At 38.1% G+C, this 14,234-nt stretch overlaps 1 protein-coding gene across 4 annotated transcripts in view; it reads left to right on the top strand.

Moving 5' to 3' along the window:
• Positions 1–14,234, top strand: part of LOC114350177 (putative leucine-rich repeat-containing protein DDB_G0290503) — a 44,083-nt gene that overhangs the window by 14,473 nt on the left and 15,376 nt on the right. For all 4 annotated transcript variants that reach the window (XM_028300854.1, XM_028300857.1, XM_028300856.1 and 1 more), the window contains exons 2-3: positions 8,617–8,734; positions 10,639–10,792. In XM_028300854.1, the coding sequence (XP_028156655.1) occupies positions 8,636–8,734; positions 10,639–10,792 (253 nt within the window). In that variant the 5' untranslated portion in view covers positions 8,617–8,635. The remainder of the gene's footprint in view (positions 1–8,616; positions 8,735–10,638; positions 10,793–14,234) is intronic.

The raw sequence follows: 14,234 nt of genomic DNA, 5'->3' as shown, positions 1-14,234 counted from the left end.
TGAGAACAGTATCTACCTCATTCATAAATGTATAAAAATAGTTTTGTAACATCGTTTTAGGTAAAACACGACATTAATGTTTTTTTGCATGCTATTTGTGGTGATTGATGTCATCTTCAGTACCACTGCCGAGCATTTAAATGGATTTTTATTTTGATTTTGTCCACCCATAAAGTGAACCAACGACCTCATAAAGATGCAGGCCGCTACCAACCGGGTGATGTGGTAATCATTGTGGGAGGCCTATGTTCAGCAGTGGACATCGTGTGGCTGGAATAATGATGAGGACTTATTGATTTTGTCTCTTTCTGTATTTACTTGATGGGTCACCAACGTGAGTTACAGTCACCCCTTACCATGTAGTAATTTGTTTCTCTTCTCTTCTATATAAAAATATCTAGTTCAACCTACATCTAGGTTCCTAAAATGACTCCATAGATTCGTGTAGTGAAAGTCCAGTATGCAGTAGGTACTTACAAGACTGATGGCAGCCGTTTTTCATCTCACAATAGCGTGGGGTCAGCGAAAGCGCTCTTTTGTTTTAAGTTTAAGCATTTTTAAGTGGCACACTTTTCTCGCCGCGAAAAACATCGATATGAACTTTGCGATTTTATCGACTCGGTGACATCACTTAATGGAATAAATGATAGTTGTTGTTTTTATTCACAACGAGGAAGCTCTTGGCCTGCATCTCACCTGATGGAAAGTGATAATCAGGCCGAAGGTGGAAGCGAGCTTCACCCGAAATCCTCAATCACAGAGGAACTGGCTATCTTACCTCCAACTGTTGGAACACAACAATATTGTTATGGCGACAGACTTAAGTGAGATGGTGGTAGCTAGCCAGGCGGATCTAGAACAAGCCCTACCACCAACCAAACCAAGTTGAAAAATGCATAAATTTTTGACAAACAGTGATAGAGTTTCTTAATTGCTTCAAAAACAAGTAACTAATTATATTTTTAGCTATTAAATAAGAATCAACTAAGACCATAATGTTTAATTAAAATATTCTGAATCTCTACCTCAAGAAAAAATCACTTTCGGGATGATATTTTTTTTTAATCAAAGTATTATAGCCTGACCAGGAACATAAAAACCCTCGCCATGTTGCGGAAAACTAATGGTACTAATTTCTTTTAATGGCAACAGTAACTGAAAACTTCATTAACATGTCACCTTGCATGTCAGTCTATTGCTGTCAAAGTGTATACAAACTTTATTTTAAATGTGCGCAATTGATTTTGTGAAATAAATTGCTAAAATATTTTTATAGTCGTGAAAGAAAAGTGGTTCACAATGTGTTAAAGTATTTGTCGAAGAGAAATACTAAGGATTCGGACAATATTTTCATTGAATAATGTTTCCGACAAAGGTTGTCAAATTGACTGTCATGTTTATCGTATAGTACAGTCCACTATGAAAATTAGCTGTGGTTTGTTTCAACTACCTATTTTAAAATTTTCTGTCACTTTCTAAGTGTTGAATTTTATGGAATTGGGAAAGAAGTACCGAGGTTAGGGTTGCCAGGTCCAAAATCACAAAAGCCGGACTTAGTGCTTCATTTGGCCGGACATTTTACCCTAAAAGCCGGACATGTGACGGTGCAATTAGTGTCATGAGTTAGTACTATCATCATCGGTTGCTAACCAACATCCTGATGCGTGCGCTTTATATGATTCTGTGCCTCGACTTTCGCCTGGCGCGACGACCAAATAAAAAGCCTAACAAAAGCCGGACAGGCCGGACAAGGCAATATTTGGCCGGACAAGTCCCTAAAAAGCCAAACATGTCCGGCTAAAGCCGGACGCCTGGCAACCCTAACCGAGGTTGAAGCGTTCATGACCAAACATTGCAGTTGAATATTCAAGTTCTGAATTTGATTATTGATGAATAATAATATAAATCCAACTAGCTCGATTGATGGTTTCATTTAATTTATTTAAACCAGGTTACCTATAATAATATTTTTTGGTTAATTTATGAAAATATCAAATTAGCCCGTAATCCTGAATCCTGATACATAAAGTTAGCCTATTAATTTAACACAGGTACGACTGTACTCAGTGTTGCACTATCAAATGCGATTGACGCGCCTCTATGCCAGGGTTTTTATGTTCCTGGTCAGGCTATAAATATTCTACCTGCTATCCAAAAAGGTCTTACCTACATCCTTTTCTTTCATTTCTAACATATTTACGACCTTTTTTCATGGTTTAAATTTTAAAGTTGCAAAAAAATTTGTTACCTGCCATAGGTCAGTGTCAGTATGGAGGTTTTTCTTACCACGTTGTTAACTTTGTTCAATGAGTTTTGCCGTATCTTTTTGCCGTTAACAAAAGATAACATAAATCTACCAAACAAGACGCGTTTATTGTTGAATTTTAACTGGAGCAATTAAAACTAATGTTGGTAGAGTTTCCAAATTAATACCATGAATATTTTCTGTAGAGGCGCTGTAAGTACTTACAGATAAACATTAGTTCTATTAAAGTTTTTACAAAAGAATCTGGTCTTTAAGACTTAATTTGTTTGTGTCAAAGTTTTTGCGTCCTTTTAAAGAGGCGTCTGATAATGTAGTTCAATCGGACCCTCTCAAACACGGAATGTTATTTCTGTTCCTTCTGATAAGCAGTTTGCTTCAAGCTCTCTATGTCCTTCCTTACCAAACTGCGCACAATAGACATTTTACGTTAGTGTTGCCCCACCTGGGCATCGAACATAGAACCTACGAGTCGAGAGAGTTTCACTTTCGTAGCCACCAGTTTAGTAATTTCAGTCTGCACATATTTGATGTACTTAAATTTGACTATTCTTACCGTTAGATAATTCCTGGCAATAAGTGGTGACTGAGTTTGTTCCGGCGTTTCTTCTCAGCACTTGCCATATGTTTGTCTCGAAGCGCTGGTAGGGCCCAAAAGATAAGGAGACATGTAAAGTGCCCCATAAGGGCTACCTTTTTCTTTTTTTATTATTTTCTATTGACGTTCATAAGTGCCACTTGTGGTCTAAACTGAATAAATATTTTTGATTTTGATTTTTGATTTTGATAGTCTTCACTGCAGGAGGACGACCCCCTCTAATTTACCAAAGGCAAATTGAGGATTTCAAACAATCAGTTTGCCTCAACTTCCCTTCTATGATCCGATGCCTCAACCTTCAAGCCGAGAGAGATTTTCACTGTCAGATCATAGAATAATAATTAATAATAAATCTTTATTTAATTACCAGCGGTTTGCTTATAATTAATAGTGATCGATGCCTCCTTTTAAGCTTAAAGAAGCCTGTGCCAGGAGACATCGCTCTTCCTTGGAATATTATGTGTGGTTAGAAGGAAGGAAGAATTCCCTTCTATGATCTGAGGTTTCACTCTAGTGACACCCAGTATAGTAAACATTATTTCATATACATATTTGAATTTCATGTAGTTTCGCTGTAGGACCACGTCCCTCTCTAATTTACCAAAGACAAATGGAGGATTTATTTATTCTCGGATTTGACTCCCCACGCTGGCCAGACGGGTTGGGGAGGCCTGATGTTCGCATTATTGTCCCTTAGTTGCCTCTTATACTTATCTACTATTGCTTCATCATCATTATTTCAGCTATAGGACGTCCACTGCTGAACATAGGCCTCCCCCAATGATCTCCATAATGACCACCTTGTGGGTTGAAGTCCTACGCTGTGCTTTCCTATCCAGCGCCTTCCTGCTATACCTTTATGAGGTCGGTCCAGAACCTTGCTGCCCCATCGGCCGTCAGTTCTGCGTACTATGTGCTAATCAGAGATCTATGTCAGGGGCTTTAGTGATGTTTGCCTGTTTTTCCCATAAAGTCGCCTCTACCATGGCTTACCTCGGTATAAATCTAAAATCCCTTTATAGTTTATGGTGAGAGTTGGTTCGTGCGCCGGTCACGCGTGATTTTTCAAATTTTACGCCATTTCACGAGCTCGTGACCAGTTTTAGAAGGTCTATGATGTATTTTGAAACAATTTGGAAGAAAAGAGAATCGATGTGATAATATAATTTTTGTTTATCGTTCTTACAGCATAGTTTCTGATCTTTCTTAGTAATAGCACAGAATAATAATAGGAAAGTGCGAAATTAAAAAGTAATTTAATAAAAAAAACATAACCCTCCTTCTGGTGCAGTCGGGTAAAAACTAACATGCAGTCAACCATAGAACCTCTCCTTTTTTTAAGTCCGTTTTTTTTTTACAAAAGCGAACACAGTCCTCTTGGTTTAATGTGAGATTTAGATTCGATTCGAAAAGTTTTTTCAATCCAATCGGTTTGTAAAGTAGGTAGTAGCTGTCGAATCGCATAGTTATTTTAGAAATGTAGAAAAGAGATCTCGAAACCAACGCTAAAAATAAAGCAAGCAAAGGCAAAGTTTAAAAATACAACTAGGAACTGCTTATCTCGTCCTGTCCCATTCGGGAATCGAACCCAGGAACTGTCTGTTCTCAAAAGTCTATCACTTTTAGGAATTAATTAACAAATTAATTGGTCTTTTAAAGCCTTGTTGTACTGATCTTCTTGACCGCAAGCAATATCGGCTTCCCACGGCCAAAAAACTGATCGGACTTGTTGACAAACTTGCGCATGCGCCGGGTCAACGGCCGGCGTCATTCAATCACTCACTCGTTCACTCGTTCAGTGAGGTGACAATGATTTGGAGAAGAAATTTATTTCTTCTCCAATTTTTTTTAATGGTAACATTTAAAACAATACAGATCAACTTTTAAAGAAACTGTGCGTGTATATTCTATGGAGGGAAGTCGAACCTTAACTTCGAACTCTTCCTATGTTCTTCTGATTAAATTCGTTGCGGTTCAATGACAGTTTAACTTTCCCCCGGGACAAACTTGACCTTCACTGGTTGGGTTTTTATTGGCGGTCAAGCTGTCCTGGCTACACAGGAGTTGCAGTGGTGGGAACGAGAGGTGGGAATCCGTTAATGCTATCTTAATAATACATAGTAATGTGAAAGTTTATTGTGAGGATTAATGGATGTTAATTACTCTTCCACGCAATTATTACTGAACAGGTTTTGATAATATAGATAGGATAGAAAGAAAGTATTCTTTGCATGTTCAACTTCTATCGACGGCAACAACATGACTGCACTTCAATATTGTAGTTTCATCATCGTCAACAGATCATTTAAGTCGCCATTGCAAGAGCACCGTCTCTAGTTTACCAGAGGCAAATGGAGGATGGCCTACACTCCCCACGCTGGCCAGACGGGTTGGGATGGTTTATAAGTTAGTGACACTCAAAGTGGCCAAAAAGTTCGCAACTTCTACTTATAGAGAAGAAAATGCTCTACCATAGAGAATTTTCTTGGGCATTTCTATGTAATGTTTTGTTAATGAGGGCTATCGTTTTAGCGCTCACCAGTTAGCGCCACTGTAGAGTAAGGTCCTGTCACTTGCTAGTAGCGAAGACAGTGGCACCAACTGGTGAGCGCTAAAGTGGTAGGAGGACTATCGCATTTGCACTTATTAAGATGGCGCCACTGTAGAGTAAGGTCCTGTCAATCGCCAGGGGTGCCAACTGTTAACTATGAAAACGATAACCCTCATTAATGCTCTAGTTTCTTTAGATTCTTTGAAAAATCGCAAGCTTGGCCACCCTACCTTTGTGGTCAAGTACAGTAGTCAACTGCAACAGACTACATTTTGTTGAAAAATAGCATCTATGACCACTTTTTAAGAGTGTTTAGCTTATTCTGCTGTCGTCTGTACATATTTTGACCCATTACCGTCGTTTATGTGTTATTTAATGACGATTACGTATCTAATGTTTTCTAAGCGCTTCTTTTCGTGACTTTTGCTTATTATTTTGTCGTGTACATGATTGCAATGGTTCATGGTAGGTTGAGAGATAGGAAATATAGGAATAAAAACTTTCTTTGCCTTTATACTGAAAATCTTCTTCATTTCATCATCATTTACTTTCAGCTGTAGGACGCACAACTTTCTCAATTTTTCAGGGGAAATGGTGGATTTACCCTTACCCCCACGCCAATCAGACAGGCTTTGTAAAGGAAAAACCATTTCAATAAATTACTTAAAGTAAATGGGTATTTAACAATTTTTTTACTGAATTTAGTTTAAGTGAAATAAAGTTTTTATCTATCATAACCTTAATTAGTAGATTTCGAGCAAGCCTTTGTCTCTACATAATCAAAATAAACTTATAGTCATAAAATTATATTACTTATAGCCTGACCAGGAACATAAAAACCCTCGCCATGTTGCGGAAAACTAATGGTACTAATTTCTTTTAATGGCAACAGTAACTGAAAACTTCATTGTCATGTCACCTTGCATGTCAGTCTATTGCTGTCATAGTGTAAACAAACTTTATTTTAAATGTGCGCAATTGATTTTGTGAATAAATTGCTAAAATCTTTTTATAGTCGTGAAAGAAAAGTGGTTCACAATGTGTTAAAGTATTTGTCGAAGAGAAATTATAAGGGTTCGGACAATATTTTCATTGAATAATGTTTCCGACAAAGGTTGTCAAATTGACTGACATGTTTATCGTATAGTACAGTCAACTATGAAAATTAGCTGTGGTTTGTTTCAACTACCTATTTTAAAGTTTTTTGTCACTTTTTAAGAGTTGAATTTTATGAAATTGGGAAAGAAGTACCGAGTTTGAAGCGTTCTTAGCAGACATTGCAGTTGAATATTCAAGTTCTGAATTTTATTATTGATGAATAATAAAATAAATCCTATTAACTCGATTGATGGTTTCATTTAATTTATTTAAACCAGGTTACCTATAATAATATTTTTTCGTTAATTTATGAAAATATCAAATTAGCCCGTAATTCTGAATCCTGATACATAAAGTTAGCCTATTAATTTAACACAGGTACGACTGTACTCAGTGTTGCACTATCAAATGCAATTGAAGCGCCTCTATGCCAGGGTTTTTATGTTCCTGGTCAGGCTATACCTACTTTTGTGCATTATTATTTATGATAGACGGGCAAAAACATTTACTCCTTTCTGCAGTCGAGTAAAAAATTATTCACGTTTGTCCCTAACATTTTATGAACTGCGGGCGCAGATGTTAAATCCAGCAAAATTGAACTTATTAAACCTATTCATTAGGTTATACAGCCTTCATACAGCTGTTGTCGCCGGAAGTTGACGGTCAGCTGTTCATCGCTGCTCGCTGCCATATTGTTTTTGCGTCTTTACACTGTTGCTTAGGCCGTGCACTATTTTAGACTCTATCATAAGACTTTAGGGTTGATTTTTGTGTAATGTAGAGGCAGGGTAGGAATGTAAGGCATAGAGAAGGAATTTTATAGTTTACGGTTATAATCTGTGGTATTCCGGGGTTGTGCGAGCCAATAATACTTATGTCGATGATTTTCTGTGAAATGTAGCAATTTTTCGAATTGTTTTGATGGAATGGTTTCCTTGTATGTTATACTAGACTTTGCCGGTGGCTTCTGTACAGCATTTGATGATAATAATGTGACATTGGTACATAATTTTCGGTGATAGTTTCTTATAAATTAAGAAATAATAGACAAAAACATTCATTAGTCTATTAATTTTTTATATTTTTATCTGTTGACTTCTGGCCATGTTAGAGCTCGTTTTAGTTTGAACTTAGGTAAATTAATTTACAAATTGTGAAGTGGCTCTGCCTGTCTGAAGAGTTATCCGTACACGCTTAAAAACTGCTGGACCGATTTAGATGAAATCTGGTGTGGAGCTGGAGATAGTTAAAAATTGTTGAGAACACAGGATGGAGGTGGAATTTGTTAGTTTCTGGTAGATTAGAGAGGGTTGTGTTCTTGCAAAGGAGACTGACGCCCGTATTTACAAACGATGCTTCCTTAAGTGAAGCAGCAAATCGAACGCACAGCGTTGAATAGAGCTCTGTGATTGGTTTGTGTTGTGAGTCGCCCTGTGCGTCCATGTGCACTGTGAGACCTCATAGTAATGTTTGTGAATACGGGCGTAAATGATCTTTGAAGTTGATAATAATGAGGAATTTTATTCAATACTCAATAGTTTATTTTGCATAACCACATTAGCATTCACATTAGGTCTTACAATTTAGGCAGTTATACAATGTGGACCCAGTTAGGGCACAGCAACTTTAGGAAGGAGACAGAACGACGATCTTAATAGTTTCAAAAGAAATTTATGTACACATTGAGTTTTTGAAAGAGAGACACACGCTTGATCTCGTTTTTTTGTAAAGGGCAAAGCCGCGAACAAAATTAGTTTATTTAAATAATTTTTTTATATTATTTTATTTAATTTAATAAAAATAGGCTGAAAAATAATAATGTATATCTAAAGTCATAATCCTGTATATTATGTAATTTACACCATTACAAATTGTCACTTAGTAAGCAATAAATATTTTGAATTTGAATTTGAATTTGAATTATTATTTATATTGTTTATTTTCATTAATTATGTTAAATTAATATGGAGAGCGGGGATATTCTACCACAAGTATTTATTTACTTAAAAGAATTCCTCGATCGCAATATAGAAATGTAAAAACACCTGGTTATGAATAAAGAAATTTGAATTTGAATTTGAATTTGAAAATCTTTTTTCTTTTCAGTTGAGCGGTCATCCGTGAGATGTCGCTAGCGGACGTGACGTCAGCGCGCAGCTCGCCTGCGCCTGACGCGTGTCCAGAGTGCGACACTAGCGCCTCCGTCACATCCGACTTGCATAAGGTAACTAAAAATACTCAAATTAACAGCCATATTGTCCAGTCAATAAAGCATTAATAGATGGAAATCCGTGGAACACAATTTCTGACTTTGGGACTTTATTTAGACTAGTTAGGAGGTGAAAATAGCAAAAGTCCCCGCCCTTAGCCCTTGATCCTCGGAAACTATGCGTCCTAGTGACATCACTACTATGAACCAAAAAAAGCTTATTCAATTAAGCTTAAAGGCACTGGGTCTCTATCAGAAGGAACTCTAGGGGTGGAATCTCCATAGGCGTGGGTTAACGGGCAAGGAGATAATCTTGGATGGTTGACAACCACTTTTCCTACAATTTAACGTTCCACCAAACTCAACACGCTTTCAAAGATAACCTCGCAGCCGCCTGCTCACACTTGACATGACACAACTAACTGACAGTTATCTTTTTCTGCGCATCAGTCGGGTGTTACGTTTAGGAATCACAAACCTTCCGCTCTACAGATTTACACAGATAACATAATATTAAGATTGGTACTATTAATCATCAATAATAATTGCAGCATCTGTGTCCGGCGCCGACAAGCTTATAAAATTAAGCGAAAAACCGAAAAGTGGTACCTTTAAACCCCACTCTCCCCGCCGGCTCAAGGGCTAAGGGCGGGAACTTTTTCATTCATTGACTGGACTAATAGTGCTTGATATGGTAGGTATGTAGTGGAGGCTATAGTGGAGCGACGCTTAATATGTCAGCGAGAAATCATTTAATTTCCTATAAATATGTATACTGTCTGTTAGAACAAAAATCACTCCTTTTGCACAGCTTAATTACTTACTTTAAAATCTTATCAATCATTTCGTCAGTTAATTTCAAAAAAGTATCCACAAGTGGCCGTTCATTGTGGAAAACCTTGGGGGAGGCCTTTGTCCAGCAGTGGACGTCATTTGGCTGAAAACGAACGATCCACAAGTGAAGTCAAACGTGGGCACTTTCATACAAACTCTATGGAGAGGCAGGATTCTGACTGCTCTTATTATGAATCTCATGACTGTGTTTATAATTCCCCTATTCACACGTCTCTAACGTTGGTCTCAACAACGCCACTCGTCCAATGTGTGGATCAAGAAAACAGCTCGTCTCAACTTTGGTGCCATACTGTGGAGTGGATGTGGTGGCTTTGAACCAACGTTGGAGCTAGCTTAACTAACACAATAATTATCCGATCTTTGACTATCTTTTTAAGAATTAAAAACTTTAAAAGTGTTCCAAAAGAAGAAAAACTAAATTCAAATTCGCTTTTTTCTTCTTTGTCTTTTCCAGTACCAAGTGGCCTGTACCTGCAAGCTGTCAGAGTCCGATTTATGCCCACTCTTTTTAAAAATTCGAAACTGCAAGCTCCAAAAGAATAAACACTATTTTCTTTTTTTCCACTACCAAGTGGCCTGTTAATACAAGCCAGAGTCCGATCTTTGACAATTCTTTTTAAGAATTCATAATTTCAAGTGTTCCAAACGAAGAAAAACAAAATTCAAATGAACTTTTTTCTTCATTTCCAGTACCAAGTGGCCTGTACCTGCAAGCCGTCACAGTCCGATGTTTGATTATTCTTTATTTAAGAATTTAAAATTTTGGCAGTGTTCCAAAAGAATAAACACCTTTTTCTTCTTTTCCAGTACCAAGTGGCCTGTAAATACAAGCCAGAGTCCGATCTTTGACAATAAAATTCTTTTTAAGAATTCATAATTTCAAAAGTGTTGCAAACGATGAAAAACAAAATTCAAATGAACTTTTTTCTTTTTTCGTCTTTTCCAGTACCAAGTGGCCTGTACCTGCAAGCCGTCACAGTCCGATGTTTGATTATTCTTTATTTAAGAATTTAAAATTTTGGCAGTGTTCCAAAAGAATAAACACTTTTTTTCTTCTTTCCCAGTACCAAGTGGCCTGTACGTGCAAGCCGTCGTCCGCGCAGTATGCGTGTGCCGACGACCCGGGCCCCGCGCCCCCCGCTAAGACCGACACGCCCCCCGCGCTGCCCCCGCGGCCCCCTACCAGCGTATTGGCCGCTACCAACAGAAGAAACAACAGTGAGTATCATCATCATCATTTCAGCCACAGGACGTCCACTGCTGAACATAGGCCTCCCCCAATCACTTCCACATCGCCCGGTTGGTAGCGGCCTGCATCCTGCTTCCTGCTACCTTTATCAGGTCGTCGTCCACCTTGTGGACGTCTCACGCTGCGTATTCCGCTACGTGGCCTCCAGTCCAGAACCTTGCTGCCCCATCGGCCGTCAGTTCTGCGTACTATATGCCCTGCCCATTGCCCCTTCAGCTTGGTAATCCGTCGGGCTATGTCAGTGACTTTAGTATCATGAGTATCATCATTAGTGTGCTTACAATGAGTTTACGTTAGTGTGCTCGCTAGCGAGTGCGTCAAAAAAGTCTGAAGATTTTAGTTCTTGAATGTAGCTGCTAGGGGCGCTGTACAATCTGTCATACATTTACTGTCATTTTTTACGCACTTGCCAACGAGCACACCTAATGTAAACTCATGGTAGCTGGGCATTCAGTCTCTCTAAGACAAAGTATGGAGGATTACAAGACCTCTTGTTCCCACCGCTGCAACTCCTATGTAGCCAGGATCTACAGAAAGTCAAGTTTGCCCAGACCGAAAGCACCTGGATGCGAGCAGCACAGGACTGGTTGTTGTGGAATTCCTTGGGATAGGCTTTTGTCCAGCAGATAATATTCTTTGGCTAAAACGAAGAGGACTTAATGTTCATATTTTGCCTTTTACGGCATGCATGCACGAGAAGTAGGTGGTATGCGTTTTGTAGTTGAATAAAATAGGTGGTAGGGCAGTGCGTAAGGGCAAGTTCGAAAAAAAACAACTGCCTGACACTATCCGTTCATGACCGCCACAAAAACCCAACCAATGAATGTCAAATTTATCCCGGGGGAAAGTTAAACTGTCATTGGACCCGCAACGAAATTAATCAGAAGAACATAGGAGAAGTTCGAAATTAAGGTTAAACTTCCCTCCATTGCGGTCATTCTGTAGATCCTGGCTACATAGGAGTTGCATTGGCGGGAACGAGATGTGGGAATTTATAGTCCCGTATCCTTTCATGAGATAATTTATTGCAATAGCCAAAATTGCATGCATTTTTAAAAACGCCACACAAGTTTTAGTCACTTTAACTTATGGCTTCCGTTAAACTTGCCGAATTCCTTCTACATGTGCGCAATCAAAAAAACCTTCCCACGAAAGCTTTGCAATATCTTTTGTACTTAAAAGCGTAACAATACATCGTAAAACTACCTGCTATTTGGAAACTCAGGTGCTTATTTACTGAGATTCAATGGAGACAATTTGGATCAGTATTTCTGAAGATAATGCATGGTTCACCTGATGTATGAGAGTCACTATTTGCGGTCCAAGCTTTGTTAATAAAATCATTGTATGTATGCCTTTCAATACCGTGAACTAATGTATGAAAAAACGTCTATAATAAGTTGTAATAAAAGATTCTTTACTATGTGCCTTTGAAAGCACCGAAGGCGATTTAATATTTTGACGATTTGCAATACTTATAGATAAATAGAAGGTTTTAATTTAAAAATATTATTAATTTATTTATTGAGGAATAACAAAAGCCTAATGCTATAGACAGACTAATTATGTTGTTAGGGGCTAATTAGGCTAAAAAAGTTAAATAAACAAAATTAAATGAAATACAAAATATACAATAATTATCTATAAATAAAGTGTTTGTAAAATACAATCTTATTCTTATAATAATTGCTTGTTAAAGAATCATTTGTTTGTTATTTGAACTTCTAATCATCACCAAACATTTTAAAAACTATCATCATTAATTAAAATAGCATTTAAATAGACCGAAATAGCCATCTTGTTTAATTTTAACTGCATCCATTTTTTTTAATAAACTCGTTTTCGAAGTTTTCCAATCCCCCTCCGCCATTTTCCGATTATAATCTATGGCAAGGGCTTTCGCGGGAAATCCATACGTCATAACACCCTCCCGTTACCTGGCCCTACGGACTGCGCGCGCCACTCATTGCTAAAACATAACCTAGCCTGTAAACGTAGCTGAATTAATAATGTAACCCAATTCTGTTCATGTAAAAACGTTGTTTCACCATCTACAAAACCTTCAGTGGAAATTGTGTTGTGTTAGCGATATGTGTTGTCTGTGCCGTAAAGAAAAAGAAGTGGTTTTACTGAAGCAAGTAAAATAAATAGAGTGTGTAACAAAAGAGGTTTTAGTGCCCAATTTTGTGTTGAAAACAAAACAAAAATGCATTTAGTGTGCAAAGAAAGAGGTTTCAATTAATGATTTGTTGTTTTTGTAAAGTGTAAGAGGTCAACGCTCGGAGTTTGGCTTGGGGGTGTGAATATCGATTTTTTGACAATGGCGCGCGTTTTGAATGTTCCTGGCTGGATGTCACCGTAGATGAGAAAAGTTTTGACGTTTAAAATGGCGGGAAAGTGGACTTGATCGCTGAAAGGAAAAATAAAGTGTACCTACCTATTTGTGAATTGAATTGAAAGAAATAGGAGATGCAAGTGATGCAATTAGTGCAGTATCAAGTGTCGACGCCGCAGTCGACCATCGCAGCTGATGTAGCACAACATTATGTGCCACCGCCGCCATATTTTGGTACTTAACTTATTAATATTGTTTATAATATGCACAGGAATATATTTTTAAAGCTTGACTTGATTTTTTTTCCACTTCGAGCAAGCAATATGAGGAGCAGACTCATAAAAATTGTGGAGAACCGAGAAACTAACTTATTGGCGAACTGACCCGGTGAACGTCATATCGTTTATGTCCATCGGAAATAATGTAGGATTCTACTAGTACTGAAAGATTTTTTCAAATTGGTCCAGAAATTTCGGAGCCTATTCAATACAAACAATCAAATCCTCTTTATAATATTCGTGTAGATAAATAAAGTAGGTAATGCACTGGACACACTTTTTTCCCGAAAAGCTTGTCTTCGATCACATTTTTCTTTTGTGTGGTCATTTACCTACACAACTGCGGTCACAACGATCTAGTATTAAGCTGGCACATTCTTCTGCCACAACTTTTCTTCTTCTTTTTGTCGTGTCGACAATAAACCTTTACTTACAGTATCAGCCCAAAACTCCGCCACAAGAATGGTGCTGTCAGTAGCATTCATTAATCTTCCTGTGTGCAGTTGATTGGGCACGCAGGGCACGACATCATTGCTTCATCGACTGGGGAACAAAACCGCACTTGCACTCCAAGTTTTTTCCAAAAATCCCCACCTGAACAGATTGTAATTACTACGGCTGACCTGCGTCCGAATTCTGCCACAACTGCTAAGGCTGGTTTTAGTGTCACGCGGACTGTCAGTGCGGATTGCTCCGCACAGCCGATTTGTATGAACTTCTAGGGAGCGGAGCGGTTCCTCTGGACCGCATTACTCTAAAACGCTCCCTAGAAGTTCATACAGATTGGCCGTGCGGAGC

The sequence above is a fragment of the Ostrinia furnacalis genome, unplaced genomic scaffold (genome assembly GCF_004193835.3).
Source record: "Ostrinia furnacalis isolate ACB-3 unplaced genomic scaffold, ASM419383v2 OfSCF0802, whole genome shotgun sequence".
NCBI classification, from domain to species: domain Eukaryota; kingdom Metazoa; phylum Arthropoda; class Insecta; order Lepidoptera; family Crambidae; genus Ostrinia; species Ostrinia furnacalis.
Note: the sequence above shows the minus strand (reverse complement) of the source record. Positions and strands in the feature narration are given on the sequence as shown.